The 15,301-nt window shown below is 56.2% G+C and overlaps 4 protein-coding genes across 4 annotated transcripts; 3 read left to right on the top strand and 1 right to left on the bottom strand.

The window, feature by feature from the left end:
• The first annotated feature begins 3,118 nt into the window (after window positions 1–3,118).
• K452DRAFT_1123 (uncharacterized protein) lies at window positions 3,119–3,780 on the top strand. Its single transcript, XM_033535047.1, has 4 exons — window positions 3,119–3,231; window positions 3,328–3,522; window positions 3,577–3,647; window positions 3,765–3,780. Exons 1-3 carry the CDS (start codon window positions 3,206–3,208, stop codon window positions 3,578–3,580), a joined length of 225 nt encoding a protein of 74 aa, XP_033402773.1. The 5' UTR covers window positions 3,119–3,205; the 3' UTR covers window positions 3,581–3,647; window positions 3,765–3,780.
• On the top strand, window positions 3,585–4,623 carry K452DRAFT_282047 (uncharacterized protein). The gene is made up of 3 exons (XM_033539522.1): window positions 3,585–3,647; window positions 3,765–3,868; window positions 3,930–4,623. The coding sequence occupies exons 2-3, from the start codon at window positions 3,773–3,775 to the stop codon at window positions 4,443–4,445; spliced, it is 612 nt and encodes a 203-aa protein (XP_033402774.1). The 5' UTR covers window positions 3,585–3,647; window positions 3,765–3,772; the 3' UTR covers window positions 4,446–4,623.
• A 1,022-nt stretch (window positions 4,624–5,645) lies between these two features.
• Window positions 5,646–6,645, bottom strand: K452DRAFT_282048 (uncharacterized protein). Its single transcript, XM_033539523.1, has 4 exons — window positions 6,600–6,645; window positions 6,484–6,539; window positions 5,894–6,230; window positions 5,646–5,811 (listed from the first exon to the last, which is right to left on the bottom strand). The coding sequence occupies exons 1-4, from the start codon at window positions 6,604–6,606 to the stop codon at window positions 5,804–5,806; spliced, it is 408 nt and encodes a 135-aa protein (XP_033402775.1). The 5' UTR covers window positions 6,607–6,645; the 3' UTR covers window positions 5,646–5,803.
• Window positions 6,646–7,525: 880 nt separating this feature from the next.
• K452DRAFT_293550 (uncharacterized protein) lies at window positions 7,526–14,840 on the top strand (the record flags this gene model as incomplete). The annotated part of the gene is made up of 2 exons (XM_033541589.1): window positions 7,526–7,626; window positions 7,754–14,840. The coding sequence occupies 2 exons, from the start codon at window positions 7,526–7,528 to the stop codon at window positions 14,838–14,840; spliced, it is 7,188 nt and encodes a 2,395-aa protein (XP_033402776.1).
• Window positions 14,841–15,301: the final 461 nt, after the last annotated feature.

Consider the following 15,301-nt stretch of genomic DNA (forward strand, 5'->3'; position numbering starts at 1 on the left):
TTTTTCTTTTTTTCTTTTTATATGTGTGTTTTCTAGTGGTCAGTTATTTGGCATGTTTGTGAATGATTCGGTCGCCACGCCATTCGTGCCGGCAAGCTCAAGGAAGAAACCCCCTCGATACTGGCGAGAACTTTCGATTGATCTGCAAAGCTTACCGTCGAGGTGATCTCAAGCTCTATTAGGAGTGGATTACCAAAGGTGACAAGTGCTTTCGTAGGAGATGTTCGCACATTAGCACGTCTTGGCGACCGAATCGTTTATAAACATGCCAAATAGTATTATCGATGTACCAGGACGGGGATAGAGAGGTGTTGTTGTGGGGATTATATATAGGAAGGAGATAGGATCGAAATGGAATAATAACCAGGTGGCTTTAGCTTCGGGTTAGGTAGTGCTTATTTGCCTTTATAGAATTTAAAGAGCATTAATAGTTCATCTCCACAAAGTCACAAAATGTAAAAACTAAAAACAACTGATCATATACCAGCCGAGCACAGTACACTCCCACCACACCGCAAACGACACTAGCAGTAATATCAAAGAACAACCAACCTATAAGCATACACAGTATCTAGGCCTACCTAAACCCTCTAAATCAACACTCTGAATCAAGCATCAACCCCCACCGCCAAACCACCAACCACCACCACCCCCATACGCACAGCATACTTCCCACCCCCAAGCACCATCAGATGTAGACGTAGACGTATCCAGCATAGCCAAAATCCAATCGACTGAACCCCACACTTGAGGTATCCAACCACACCCTCCCTTTCCTTCACTCTTCCTTCCTGCTTTCCCCCTCCCCTGGCTGCAGGCAAAAGCCCTAAAAGCAAAACCCGCCCACCACCCCCTCCATGCCCCCCCACACACACCCCCCGCGGAACCGGCGACGGGCCCCTCGGCCCGGGACAAGGGGGAACAGAGAAAAGGAGCAGAAGAGACGAACAGGGGACGGAACGTGCGCGTGGCGAAGCAGTGAGCCAGCGATGACGATGACGGAGGTGGTGTGATGACGAAGGTACGGTGCGTGCGTGGAGTAGATGTGTGGATGTGTCTCAGGATGGTGGGGTGGGGTGCGGGGTTGGGTGGTTGGGTTGGGACGGGTTTAGTTTTGGGGGTGGTTTGGTTTGCTTAGTGAGATGGTGGTGGTGGTGGTGGTGCTGGAGGGCGTGGGGTGCGATCTGGGGTTGTGCTGTGGCTGCTGCTGCTGCTACTGCTGATGGTGTGGTGTGATGTGGTGGTGGTGTATATGTATGGGTACACACGACTCCGCCGACACTCACTCACTCAATCAACGATGAAAAACAGAGAAAGAGAAATCGAACTCCAGCGCGAAACCACTTCCATCACAATCATTCTTCACAGCAGCAGCAGCAGCAGCAGCAGCAGCAGCAGCACAGCACACACGCAAGCACGCACCCGATCCGTTCCTCGCAACACCAACCACGTTTTGCGGGGCTGCAGCCGGCGTCGCAGCGCAGGCTCCCTTCCGCATACATCCACAGGCCGACAAGCAGGCAGGCAGGCAGGCAGGCAGGCTGATATCGCAAGCCGCAGCGATAGGCCAGCGGCGCGCAACGCAGCTCCAGAGATAGGCGAACGCCAGCGGCCACAGCTCGCCGCCCCGTTCAACGCAGGCCGCGCGCCGCATGCATGCGCGGAGAAGCTGCTGCTTCGCACTGCCGTCGCCCGCCGCGTCGGGCGATACGAAGGGAACGGCACGGCGGGACTGGAACCATGGCTTGACGATCGGCGGGGAGGCAGCCCTTTGCTTGTTATCAAGTGGATGGGTTGGGGTGCGCTTTGGGGGCCGTCTGGACGTCTCTTCGCGTTGCCGTGGTGCGTTTTCCCGGCTGCCTAGGTGCGGTTGGGTTATCGCCCCTGTTATACAGCTGCGTGGGCATGGGTATGCTGGAACGTTCGCCTGCGCTCCAGATGTGCGGACTACGGATACATGGGCACCCGGGCGAGAGGCGGGATTCACCCGGTTAAGCGCGACGGGGTTGTGGTTGGTGGGAAGAGCCAAGAGGGGCGGGGAGGCGTGCGATTGGGCGTTGGTGTTTTGTATAAGTACTGTGGTTATACCTCAGTCTTACGCCATCATCTCTAAAGTGCTGCTGAAAAGAGCATCAATGTCTCTCCAGCAGATTAATTCGACGATTCTCTTGATCGGCAAACCTTCCCGGCGACCAGCAACTGCCAACGTTGGCGCCCGTTGAGTGTCGCACTGGCTGCCCCACGATGAGCCTCAACGCCTTGGTGCATATCGCGATTGTTGAGCAGGGTTGGCCCGTCGCTTACGTCGGAGTAACCTCAGGCGGAGGTGGGAGGTCGGGGTCGGCGGGCCAGAGAGATCGTCGGGAGTGATTGCATCGAAGCACGTGAAGGTCACTCCAAGTACCCCAGAGCGCCACGCACGCAGCAGTGGTGTGAAGGAGGAGGGAGGGGGTGAAACATCGAAAAAGAGAAAGATAAAAAGTCGGGGTCGACGTAAACGTAAATGTGGAGGAGGCACAGAAGGAGGGATGATGATTGTTGGTGTCTTGGTGCGGTGGTGGCGCTGGCTGCGTGGAGACGCGGCCCTGCCTGGTCTTCTGCCGCTGATGCTATTGACTGTTCCTCATGCCTGCCTAGGTACTCTAGCCGCCCCGGGTCCGTATATTTTCTACATCAGCCCATTGCATGATCTGCTCAATGGGCATGAGGAGTGCAGGGGAACGTGGCGTAGAGTAGCATGCCATGGATGCCTCTGCTCCCCATTCCATGCGAGCTCGTGCAAATGAAGAGAGAGCCTAGGTATTTGATAATTCGAATGGGCCGCATCCTCGGCAGGGGGGACACGAGGGCATTGATTAGCCATTGGAAGGCCGGGCGAGGAGGCGAGGTCCGAACATGCGAGTGGGAGCCATCTATCAGACCGTGGTCGCCATGGAGAAGGGAGATGGCGAGCACAGTCGATATCACATGCAAGAATCTACCTCAGTCTCCACGGCGGGTGACGTGCGCGCCGCGTTCGATGCCGCTCTAGCCTACTTTCATCGCCGTCTCCCCGGAAGCTGCAACCAGAAAAGGGACGAGATGCAGCGGCAGGAGGCACCTCCACCATGACCTTGCAGGCCGTGCCTGACGCCACAGACCGGAGAGAGTGGCCGGTGCCGAGATGAGAGAGTGGAGAGAGAAAAGTTGAGAGCGACAGTAGGTAATGACGGCAACTTGTGTGTGTACAGTGTACGTGCGTGGATACCTAGGTACGTAGCTACTCGTGGCCGTAGAGTGTCTCGAGATATACTCTCATGATAAGAGCCTACCCTGATTTCCACGCAGCAAAAGGTCGAGATTGGCCCGGGGCTCTGGGAAGCCGCGATCCTCTACCGCGTGCGTCAGTGTCGCACGGCCCGTGCGCTTTCACATGTCAAGCGCCAGAAGAGAGAGTTGCGTGCGGGCTGCCCCTACCTTAAACAACCCTCTTTGCTTCCTGTCCGCTTGCTTCTTTCCCTTCCATTGCATCCAATCCTCAAGGTGTGTATGCGGAATGTCCCGTCCATTCTTTGCCAGCCTATTGACGAGCCACAGATAACACTTCCCGCCCCGCCGATTCGCAGCAACGTAGTTGTCGCAGTTGTCTCCGCACACACACATAATTTGTATGTCCGCCCCGTCACTTTGCTGCTGCTTTCTTCCTCCCACCATCACCACCACTTCCTTCTCTCTCCATCTCTCTCTCTCTCTCTCTCTCTTTCTAACATCGCCCACGCACGCAGTCCATCACATGCCCCACGCTGAAGAAACCACCACCAACACCAACAACGCAACAATGGGCGAACCTCTGACCAACGGCGACAAGCCTGCCTCGCACTTCCTCAACGTAAGCTCCATTGACGCCATCCGCACCAACTGCGGGTGACTGACGCAACAACCCTGAACAGCACCTCGAGTCGTACCCGGTCGTGCACGACATCATCAGCACCTACAAGTCGAACCCGTACGGGCAAAAATCGCTCAACATCAGCCACGCGGCGTACGACCGCTTCGGCAAGCCCATTGTGCCGTACCTGGAGAAGCCGTATGGGTTTGTGGCGCCGTACGTGGCGCGCGCCGACAGTCTGGCCGACAACGGCCTCACGCAGGTCGAGTCGCGCTTCCCCATTGTGAAGCAAGACACCAAGGCCATCAAGGACAACGTGCTGGACGTGGCTCTGTTCCCCCTCCGCTTCGCCGGCCAGGGCAGAGACTACGTCTTCAGGACATACGACGACGAGTACCAGAAGACGGGCGGCAATGGCCTCATCACCACGGCCAAGGCCATCGTTAGCACAGAGTTGAAGATCACGGCCGACTTTTTCCAGCTCGTCGCCGACTACCTGGGACCGAAGAAGGAGGAGGCGAAACAGAAGGCTGAGGAGGCTAAGAACAAGGCCCAGGAAAAGGCGAACTACCAGTAGATGTCGCATTGTTTTGTTCTTCTGTTTCTCTACGTTTCCGGCTGTTGAGACAGCCATTTCCTCTTTCCCGCTCCCACCAGATCGCGCTGTTCGGTCATCTCCATCCTCGTCATTCCGACTGTGTTGTTGTATTGCTGCAGCCTCATTTGCCACCTTTTTAGTGTACCGTATTCACGACCTAGTTACTGAATAATAGACTCAAAGGAGCTTGGTGTGTAGATATCTTGCGCATTCGAGGAGCCTATCGAGATGCAATGAGGGAGTGGGTGTTGGTGACATGTACACTGCTGTGTGGACGGACTAACGGGTTTGCTTTTCCGGTCCCTGATAGGCTCTATCCTATCTAAGTGCGGGAAAAACGAAAAAGACCTCTGGCTCTCTATCAAATACCTATCGATTAGAGTTATGGCGACATGCTGATGCGGTCGCAATCGACTAGATTTAGAGCGGAAGACTCGAGAATGCGTCCGCGTCTTTAATTGCGATCGAGTCTGCTGCAGTACTTACGAGGGTTTACTCCTACTCCTACTCCGTAGGATCGAGACGCGAGCAGGGCGGGCTGGAGCGGATGCGTGCGATGGCGCTTTTGCGTTCTGCCCTGCTGCCCACGGGTGCGAGCGACACGATTTACGGTATAGTATGTGGGAGGCACGGCAGGAGTGGTGACGGGACGCGAAGCTCGGAGATGGATCGGTCGATGGGACTGGGTTGCGTTGGGTCTGAAACCTCAAGCGCGGGGCTGGTGCTGGGATGCTGGGATGCTGGGATGCTGGGGGTGATGGCATCGGATGAGCTCGGAAACTAGATGGAGAGTCTGCGGGATCGTCAGTTTGGGTGCTTTGTTAGGTAGGTAAATTGGTTGGTTGGTTGGTTGGTAGGTAGTTGGGTGAGTGGGAAGAGCGCTGTCTGTTGGGTGGGTTGTGGGTTTAGTTGTTGTTGTTGCTGTTGTTATGGCGGCGGCGGCGGCTATCTTGGAGTAGGCGGACGAGAATTGTGGGCATGCAGGCAGGCAAGCAAGCTAGTTTGGGGGAGATTTGAACAAGCTTATGGAGATCGGCGAGCTCATGGAGTTTCGGCAAGCTTTTTTTCAAATTCGACGACTGGCGTACAGACTATCAAGCTCTAAGACTTGGCAAATGGAGTCCTACGCCCGCCCGCAATCCGTTCCTTCATAGGTCCCGTGTGTTTGTGTCTGTGTTTCCCGGCAATCACTTCGACAGGGTGCGACAAGCGTGGAGGAGTTTGACCCTATGCAGTATTGCTCAATGGATTGAATATCCAGCTACATTTTTTTGTTGTCGCCGGACCCGAAAGCCGTGTCCCACCGCAATGCCACATAACCGTAAGAAACGAGACGCTTAGAAACCTGCAGAACGAAGAACAACCAGTCAGCCAAAAATTGTCCGCAAAACCAGATGAAAAAAGAGAAGGGGAAATGGAAGACGTACGCAAAGGAGTGAAGAACCACCTGTTCTTTCCGCTCTGGTATCTCTCCTCCAGCGCCTTCTTCACCGTCTTCTTGGCGTCCTCGCGCTGCGAAACCTCCTTGAACGTGTCGTTGGTGACGACGCCCTTCAGGCCCTCGAGCTCGAGCGTGTAGCGGGTGGGCATCAGGTGGTTGTAGTTGACGGTCTTGATGAAAGGCTTGACCTTGGAGCGCTTGGTCTGGCGCGCCTTCGACATGCGCCTGGTGACCTGGGAGGGGTAGCGCTCGATACCGGCGACGAGCGCGTGGGGGAAGGGGTGCGACTTGGAGCCGGTGTCCTGGGGCTGGATGATCACGACCTGCAAGAATAACACCCGTATGTCAACTTCCGCTCTTCATGTGTGCATGCATGCTTTCTGCCTGCCACTGCTGCTGCTGCTGTTGCTGATGTTGGTCCGCGCTGTTGCTGAATCCGTCCCGTTGCTCCATGCAATTGTCCTCCCGCGGTGGTGGGCCCTCCCATCTCTTCCTCCTCTTTCCGCGCGTCCTGGGTTCGGCGAGTAGTGCAGCAGCGGCAGTGCGTCCGCGGGAAGATTGTTGTTGTTGTCGTACCTTCTTGCCGGCATAGCGGCCCCGGGTGATGATGGCGACACGGCCGACCTTGAGGACTGCAGGCGCAGCACGTTAGCAAGGCTTCTGGAGACGTCTCATCGCAGGGTCCGACGTACACTTCATCTTGCCTACTGTCGTTAGTTGAGCGATTGCGTGTCGTGATACGGCTTGTCGTCGTTGCTAATTTTTCGGATGTGTCTCGCGCCAGCGTGTGAAGCGAGCGCGGCCTTACTGTTGTTCCGGGCGCCAAGCCTTTTGTGCCTCTCCGGGTCTCTGCGGGCAGGTGATCGCATTTTTCGGGCCGGCGCTTTAACGCTTCGAGCCCCCCGTGCCCCCGTCGCGCGTGCTTTCTCATCACTTTGACCCCCGCCCGCCGCCGATGCATAGTTACTATTTGAGGGGGCCATTGGGATGCAGACGCGTTGCGCTCGCGCGTATGTAGTAGACACCTCAGCGGGCGGGCGCTTCCTGAGGCAAAGTCCAGACACTTACAGGAACGACAGGCACCAGGCACGGCTGGCTTGGCGCAAATTGCGCGCTGCGAGGGCTTCTGCTGCACGACGGGAAAAATAGATGTGACGTGTGGCCCCCAGCCTCCTATCGATTTGCGCCAGCCGCTGCCCGCTTGCCGCACTTGATCGCCGTGACCGCTCCTGCCCTGCCAATGCTCACTAGCGTGTTTACTGTTTACCAACCCTGCCACCCCCAAGCGCAAAGCCGCGCGCAAGCCTGTCCCTGCTTCCTGCTCAACTATTACAACTCCCCCAGATTTCCCGCCCCTTCGACCACGACCAGCTCACGAATTTGACGTCTTCTTCTTGCTTCGTTTGCCCGCAAGCGCACGCCTTCCCGCCTTGATACCCGCGCGCGCCGGCCCGCCACCAGCTGCTGCTAAATTGGCCCCGCCCGTAAGATAATGACATTGGCTTTCTGACGCGCCTTGACTTTTTTCCCGCGCGTTCCTTAGCCCATTCCTCGTTGCCGCCGTTCCTCCAACCAAGATACCCCCTCTCTGCGCGCGACTCCTTAGCCACGCTTCGCCATGTCTTCCAGCAGGCGCGGCAGCACCTACGACGGCCATGACATGCTTGTCAAGCACCAGAATTCCTTCTCGTCCGATGGCAGCAGGCTAAACATTCCCATGTAAGTAAAAGCTGTGCTATGATTTTCGGCCTCATTATTCAGTCTACGTCAAGTCTGGCCCGCCTTCTGGGATGCCCCGAAGATCACAAGCGACCATGGCACTAACCAGTCGTCTCCGCTTCTCCAGGTGGGACAGCTCAGATCCGGAACGTGCGCCTCCACCTCTTCCTCTGCACCCCGGCTCTCCCCTCACCACTCGCCCAAACACTTCGGCCGCCATTGCCTCTGCCGCAAAGGCCCTTGAGGAGAAGGCTCGCGAAAATGATCCTGCTTACACCGTCAACCCCATGCCGCCCAAGTCGCCCGAGAGGTCGCTCATCAAGGGCGCCGCTCACAAGCGCATGCAGTCTCTGCAGGACACCAGCATGCGCGACTTCAGAAGCATACTCCACTCCACCAGGTCGCCGGACAGGTCTCCGGAGAGGCCGGGCAGTCGGAAGAGCGCGCCTAGTCCTAGCCCTGCTCGGGATCACGACACGGACTCCCCTCCTATCTCTCCGGACAAGACGCCGTCTCGCGTCTCCTTGAACCCCGAACTCCTCAAGGATACACCGAGTCTGCGCCCGACTTCCAGCAGGTCCCAGCACAAGGGTATCTGGGCGGGTGAGAACACGCCCCCGTCGGCTACCATGCTGGCGCTGCAGGCAATGCCTGTTCGGGATCACTTGGAGCCTCCACCTCCGCTCAACATCCCTAACAGTCCTCGCAGCCCTCGTAGCCCTCGCCCAAGCTCTCGCCCTCGTACTCCCAGTTCTCTACCGTCTCGTGACGCCCGTGACAACGATGGCATGTCAGCCCAAATTAGGGAGATTGCCACCATTGCCGCAAACTTGCAGCGTGAGATGACGAACTTGAGCCGACGAAGCAAAGACAATGCCGCGGACCTCATCAACCTCAAGGAAGCGACCAATGCACGCGACGAGGATATCCGGAAGAGTCTGAAAGAGCTTGTCAGCAATATCGGTAACCAGCCGTCTTTCCCCCCTCCGAACCCACCCTTTGCGCATTCGCGTTCCAACAGCTTCACCGCCCCTGGCACGCCGCCCACGACGAACAAGACGTTTTCGCTTCCTAGAATCAGTTCGCCATTTTTTGATGAAAGAGTTGGCAGTCCTAGCCCATATTCCATCGAGGGAGCCGCTAGCGTGGCAATGTTGGAAAAGATCATCCGGGAGATGGTCACCAAGGAGGGTCAAGACCGCTTAGTCAACACACTTAATGGCCTCTTCGAGAAGGCCAACCATGACTCCACCGAGGCTGCGAAGAAGGTCGGCGAGCTGGTCGAATTCATCAAACAGGGTGGTTCAGAGAGCCGGGCTCTCATCACTCATGGCGGCGATGATTCGAAGAGCGAGCGTAATGGCTCAGATTCAGCAGGTGCGGTTGCTAGGGCGACAAGGGATATCAACGCCGCGCTAGGATTGGGCAACGACGCTAATACGTCAAAACCGTATGCTGGTTCGAAGGCCACAGAGGCCGCCACCGCCGACTTGCTCAAACTGCTCAAGGAGATCCAGCACAGCTTATCCGGTAACAGCGGTATGACTGCCGAAGTCAAGGCTGGCGTTCGGGATATACGTGGCCAAGTAATGGGCATGGGCCGGGATATCGCTCGCAGGTTCGACGATTTAACGCCCAACAGCAGTGGTGCGCTTGCCTTGACGGATGGAAAACGGAAGGAGGATATTGCTCGCATCGTACGGGAGGGCCTTGCGGAGCTTCACGATCACATGGACAATGCTCTGCAGCAGAATGCCATGGTACCGCACCAACCCACGGATAACCAGGAGATCTACAGGATTGTCAAGCATGCTCTTACTGAACATGGTTTGAACAATCCTCCGCCTGCGACGGAAGTTTCCATCGACAAAGATGATCTCACGGCTGCGGTTAGGGAAGCATACGAAGTGGTCAAGCCCCAAGGACAGCTCCAGCAGCTTGGTCTCGAACGAGATGAGATTCTTGATTGTTTAAGGGAAGGATTCGAGCAACACCGCGCCCTGGTGCCTGCATCACAGACCAGCAATATCAGCCGCGAGGATATTATGGACGCCATGGCCGATGCTATGCAGCACTTCAACCCTCCGCAATTGCAGAGCCAGGCCTATGAGATCCGGGAGGAGGTTCTTCGTGCTGTCAAAGAATGCTTGGATGAATTCAGGCCTTCGATGCAGGTTGCTCTTGCCTCACAGTCGCGGGATCCTGGTGTCACCCGTCACGATGTCCTGGACGCAGTCAGGGAGGGCCTCGAAACTCATGGACTGAACTTCAGCCCCGAACTCGAGATTTCTCAGGAGGATCTGTCCAATGCTATGAAGGCGACATTTGAAGAGGGACCATTCGGAGGATATAGCGAGCAAGTGCTTAACAGGCTTCAGCAGCTTGTCAACGACATGCGCGGCGAGTTCAAGGCATACTCTTCTGCCAACGGTCGTGACACGGAGCAGGTACTCGACGCAATGAAGGATGGTCTCGAGGCTCTCCGCAACGAGATCGAGTCATACGTTGATCGCGCTCAGGATGTCACTGGCAAGGACGAAATCGTCGACACTGTCAAGAGCGGCCTTGAGGCTCTTCGCATCGATGTTGCGGCTTATGTCGCTGCAGGCCCCCAGGGGGACCAAGCACTGAACAGATCTGAGATGCTTGACTACATCAGGGCTGAGTTTGAGCATTTGCAGGAGTCGATGGCCACTCAGATGATACCCTCGGCAAACGGCGACAAGCAGGAGATTCTCCAGGCCCTTGCTGCTGGTTTGGACAACCTTAAGACCGAAATCGGCAACCGCAGCCAGGAGGAGCCCTTGAACGAGGAAATGCAAGAGGCCATGAAGGCTGAGTTTGATGCGGTCCGCGATGCTATCCTGAGCGGAAGCGCTTCCTACAGGGACGAAATTATGGATACCATCCATGACAGCCTCGACAACCTGCACGACAAGCTGGAAGCGAAGTTGAGTGCCGAGCAGCAACCTTCACAGTCAAGTGAGGACTTCATTGCCAGGATGACGGATGAGTTTGACCATCTTCGGGAAACTCTGGCCACTATGCTTGTCAAGACCGGCGGCGCGGAGGACAAGAACGATATCATTGATGCCATCCGCGAGCATACCGACGGACTGCGTACTCAAATGGCCGCAAGCCAGGGCGAGTCCTCTGAAAGGGCGCTTGAGGCTGTTAAAGGAGAGATCGAGCAGCTCCGGGTCACGCTCGGTGGCACACTTGTCAAGAGCGGTACTTTCGAGGAAAAGGAAGAGATTCTGGAGGCTCTCCGGATCGGTCTCGAAAGCATCAAGGAGTCTCAAGCCCAAAACGCCAGGGGCGACATCAATGCCGAGGTCATCGAAGCCATCCAGGTTGAGCTCGAAATCATGCGCAAGACCATTGCAGGCAACATGGCATCCCGCGCTGATACTGAAGAGATTCTCGAGACTGTCCGTCTTGGCTTGGACGATCTCCAGTCGCACATGGACAAGAAGATTGAGAATCCTGAGTCTCAAATGAGAGCGACTGGTGAGATTTTAGATGCCTTGAACGACGCTGTTGATGGCCTCAGAACCGACATCGGCAAGTTTGGCGACAAGCCTGTACAGATGGACATGAGCGTCAACTACGAAATTCTGGACACTCTCAAAGAAGGCATCCAGAGCATCCACACGGAAATCACCCGCCTCAAGGGCGATAAGCAGGCTACTGTCGAGGACGAGACCTCAACGACCGCTGGCAATGAGATTGTGCTTGCAGAAGACCCGGAAACCGCAGTCGCTCGGGAAGCTCCTGTGATGGAGGAAGTCTCGAGAGCCATCAACCGCGAGGACATGGACAAGCTGGAGGTTATTCTCAACCAGCTGCACCTCAAGGTCGAGTCAATGGACGCCAACATGCAGAAGCCTGCGCCTGAGCCTGCTCCCGCGCCTGCCCCTCTAAACGAGCCCGCACCCGGTGTTGCCTTGAAGGCAGATCTCGCTGCTGTTGAGGAGCTTCTCAAGGATGTCCAGGCTGCGGTCAATCTCCTTTCGGAGGACAAGCACAAGGACACCGCTTTCATTGATGGTGTGGCCAAGAAGGAGGATACGGATGCCATTGAAACCCTGCTCCAGAACACTAAGGCCAAGTTGGACGACTTGATCCTCCCGGACCCCGAAACTTCGGTCAAGAAGGAGCATCTGGAGATTGTCGAGGCTATGGTGTTGGGCACCAGCGAGGCCATTGATAAGCTTTCGGATAAGATCGATGGTGAGGCTGTCGCCTCCAAGGGCGACATCGCCCTCGTCGAAGTGCTTGTGACGGATCTCAAGACCGCTGTAGACGATCTCAGGATCCTTCAACCCTCTGAGGAAGAGCAGGCGAAGAAGGCTACAAAGGAAGACCTTGACGGCATTGCGCTTCTCATCACCGATGTTAAAGACAAGTTTGCCTCTCTTCCGGAGGCTGAAACTGTCCCTTCCAAGGCCGAGATCGAACAGGTCGTTGGCCTTCTTAACGATTTCCGCGACAGCCACGAGAAGCTGAAGGAAAACTATGAGAACGACATTAGTGTCACTGCGAAGGCTTTCGATGACCGCAAGATGGAGGCTGAGACGATCATCAGCAACATCGGTGATGTCAAGATGTTCTTGGGCGAGGTCAAAGATGAGATCCACGCTAAGCTTCAAGAAGGGGGCGAAGGTGTCACTGGTCTCAAGGAGACTGTCACTGGTCTCGAAGAAGCTCTCAAGGGAGACTTCAACGTCACCGAGGATGTCAAGCAACTCCTGGAAACCGTAAAGGCCGAGTTTGAGCGCGCGCATGGCTCCATCGAAGATATCAAGACCGATGCGGGCGAGAAGGCTCAGGCGAACCTGCAAAAGCATGACGAAGTCAAGGAAGTCATTGTTGGCGGTATGGCCGAGAAGCTCGATGAGAAGTTTGCCGAAATGATGACCAAGTACGACGACATGCTGGTGCTCACGGAGGCTCAAGCGCAAAAGGTCGACGACAAGACTGCACAGCAGGAGGAGATGATGGCTAGCACCAAGGCTACGGCTGAGGAGCTGAAGGCCGCGGTCGACACGCTTGGAACTTCAATCACTGGCATGCAGGCCGCCTTCAACGAGACTGGCGAGAAGATGAGCGGCGACTCATCGAACGTCACCACGAAGGTGGAGGAAGCTGTCACCAAGATGGACACCAATCATGAAGCCGACAAGGCTGAGCACCAGCTGACTCGCGACGAAGTTGCCAAGGTTGTCACGGCTCTCACGTCTGTGCAGGAAGATCTTACCGAGAACCATCCCAAGTTCATGGTTACACTTCAGGAAGTGCTTGCGCTTGTCAACCAGCATTATGATCATCAAAGGGCAACGCAGGAGGCCGCCCACGAACAGCAGCGCATTGCGGCTGAAGAGTCAAAGTCTAGAGCGGAGGAGTTCAGAGAGAGCTTTTTCACTAAATTGCCCGCTCTGCTCCCAGCGCCTCCGGAGCCGACCGAGAAGTACGACGATACCCAGGTACACGAGAAACTTGACAATCTGCTGGACCAGGCTGCGGATGCTTCGAAGTCTGCTGAGCAGCTTGAGCGTTTGGACGAGATCCACAAGCAGGTCATGAACACTGCTGCGGAGGTCACTCAGTTCGTGCAGACTCAGACTAGGCTTATCACTGAGGGCCATGAGAACAGGGAGAAGGAGGCAGAGGAAGTCGCTCTGCTGCTTGAGCGCCGCACTGTTCAGAAGGAGCAGATCGAGCAAGACATCCACAACCTCAACGACGAAAAGGACCAGCTTCGCCAAATTGTTGAGAGCCTCCGTCATGAGAAGGAGTCTCTGCAAGCTCAGAAGTCCAAGCTCAATGCAGATGTCTCTGCGCTGGAGATGGCTCTTAACATCCGTCGCGAGGAGCTCCACCACATGGACGCCAAGGCCGACGCTCTGGAGCGCCGTATCCTGAATGGCATCATGGACCACTCCCGAGCATTGCTGATGACCAAGGGCATCAAGGCACCTTTGCCTGGTGAAACGGTGCCCCGTCCTCCACCACCTCCTAGCACGGTCGCCAAGGGCGTGTCTATGGCTCTTAACCCTCGCCAAACCCCTCGCCGCAAATCCACCCAGAAGCAAGCTAACCCTGCCAACCGCCGCATCCTGTCCCTCAGCCAGATCAACGGCAACGCTTCTCCGGTCGACAAGGGCCTCAATAGCACCCCTAACACGGGTCTTAAGCGCAGCCATTCTGTCAAAACGCAACCTGGCTACCGGAAGGCCTCCTGGAGTACTGCCAAGCGGGTCGCGAGCGACGCGAACAAGGAAAACGAGACGTTGAACGAGGAGCGGGAGAGTGAGGATGAAGACGAGCTCGATCCGTCAGAGCTGGGACCCTCGGAGGTGGAGCCTTCGGAGACGGAGCAAGACGTCCACAGTGAGACAGGCACGGAGCGGCGCCGCAGCTACGGCAGCCTGTCGCGTGGCGCCACCGAGGACCCGAGCATGTACAACGACAGCCTTGTCACGACGCCCAGCACGGAGCGACGCACGAGCTATGGAGCCGGCTCTGAGTACACGTACGACACGGGCAGCTATCTGACAGGCAGCGATGTCACGGGCAGCTACTTGAATGGCAGCGACGCGGGATCGACAGTCCATACGAGTATTGAGACGGGCACGGGCATTGATGAGGACCACGGCGAGTACTACGCCAGTGACGAGGACGACGACAGCCACTACGAAGACGACGAAGGTGAACTCACGGAGGTGCCGCGCGAGCATGAACACGAGCACGAGGATGGCCATGGCTCCGACGCCGAGGGGTCTTCGGTGACGGGTTCGGCGCTGACGCAACGCTCTGGTGGTTCTGCAAGCTCCGCTAGCTCGGAAGAAGTAGAAAATGAAGAAGAGGAGCATGTCTCGCGCCGGGACTCTCTGCAGGACCCGGATTCGCCCGAGAGTAAGAAGCCAGAGCCCGCTCCCGCCGCCGAAGAGCCTGCTACCACTGCAACTACTCCTACCCAAGAACCCGAGTCCCCGCCTCAAGAAGTCGCTTCCACAACTGCGCCCGCTGCTGCGACGACCGAAGCGGCAATGGTAGGCAAGAAGCCGCCGGCTGCTACAGCGCGTACGCCCGCGGCGAGCGATAGCGGTTTAGGCTCTGATTTGCCGACGGCGGGGTTGGAGGGGGACCAGGTGGATTATTTTAGGAGAGCGGCGGAGGAAGAAGCGAGTCAGGTTTCGGGGGTGCATTGATTTTGGTTTGATGGGGTCTGGCGATGATGATATTCTCTTTATTCTCATGGGTTTGAAATTGGGTTTTCAATGGGGGGTTTTTGGTATTGGGCTTGATGGGTATTTCTGTTGTAATCATGAGTGCACGCTGCTATGTTTGCATGCGGGACGATGGGATAGGATGGCATGGAATGGAATGGGTCACGATTAGGGTACTTGGCTTCTGGGCTCCAGCTCACTTTGTGATGCATGGAACTTCGGGGGTTGGGGTTAGGTTTCTTTTTAATTTGTTCGCTTTTCTCTTTTCATTCTTCTTTTCCTTTCCTTTCTTTTTTTTGGGGGGAATGGGGTTTGGCTTTTCTCTCCTCTGATTCTTGGGTTCGGGTTGGAAGGATGGCTTATGCACAGCGTAGGTAGCTAGGTAGCTAGTATGTAGACATTGTCGATTGGACAAAGGCATACGGGGACGAGTAAATGAATGA

This window comes from Aplosporella prunicola (genome assembly GCF_010093885.1).
Source record: "Aplosporella prunicola CBS 121167 unplaced genomic scaffold K452scaffold_1, whole genome shotgun sequence".
Classification (NCBI taxonomy): Eukaryota; Fungi; Ascomycota; class Dothideomycetes; order Botryosphaeriales; family Aplosporellaceae; genus Aplosporella; species Aplosporella prunicola.

What these genes read in the sequence shown, in the direction of transcription:
- K452DRAFT_1123 (XM_033535047.1), top strand. Translation starts at nt 3,206, where the DNA reads ATGACGGCAACTTGTGTGTGTACAGT. An exon ending in GCAACTTGTGTGTGTACAGT is followed by an intron (nt 3,232 to 3,327) that starts GTACGTGCGTGG and finishes ATTTCCACGCAG; the next exon opens with CAAAAGGTCGAGATTGGCCC.
- K452DRAFT_282047 (XM_033539522.1), top strand. Translation starts at nt 3,773, where the DNA reads ATGCCCCACGCTGAAGAAACCACCACCAACACCAACAACGCAACAATG. An exon ending in CTGCCTCGCACTTCCTCAAC is followed by an intron (nt 3,869 to 3,929) that starts GTAAGCTCCATT and finishes AACCCTGAACAG; the next exon opens with CACCTCGAGTCGTACCCGGT.
- K452DRAFT_282048 (XM_033539523.1), bottom strand. An exon ending in GCCGCTATGCCGGCAAGAAG is followed by an intron (nt 6,231 to 6,483) that starts GTACGACAACAA and finishes TTATTCTTGCAG; the next exon opens with GTCGTGATCATCCAGCCCCA.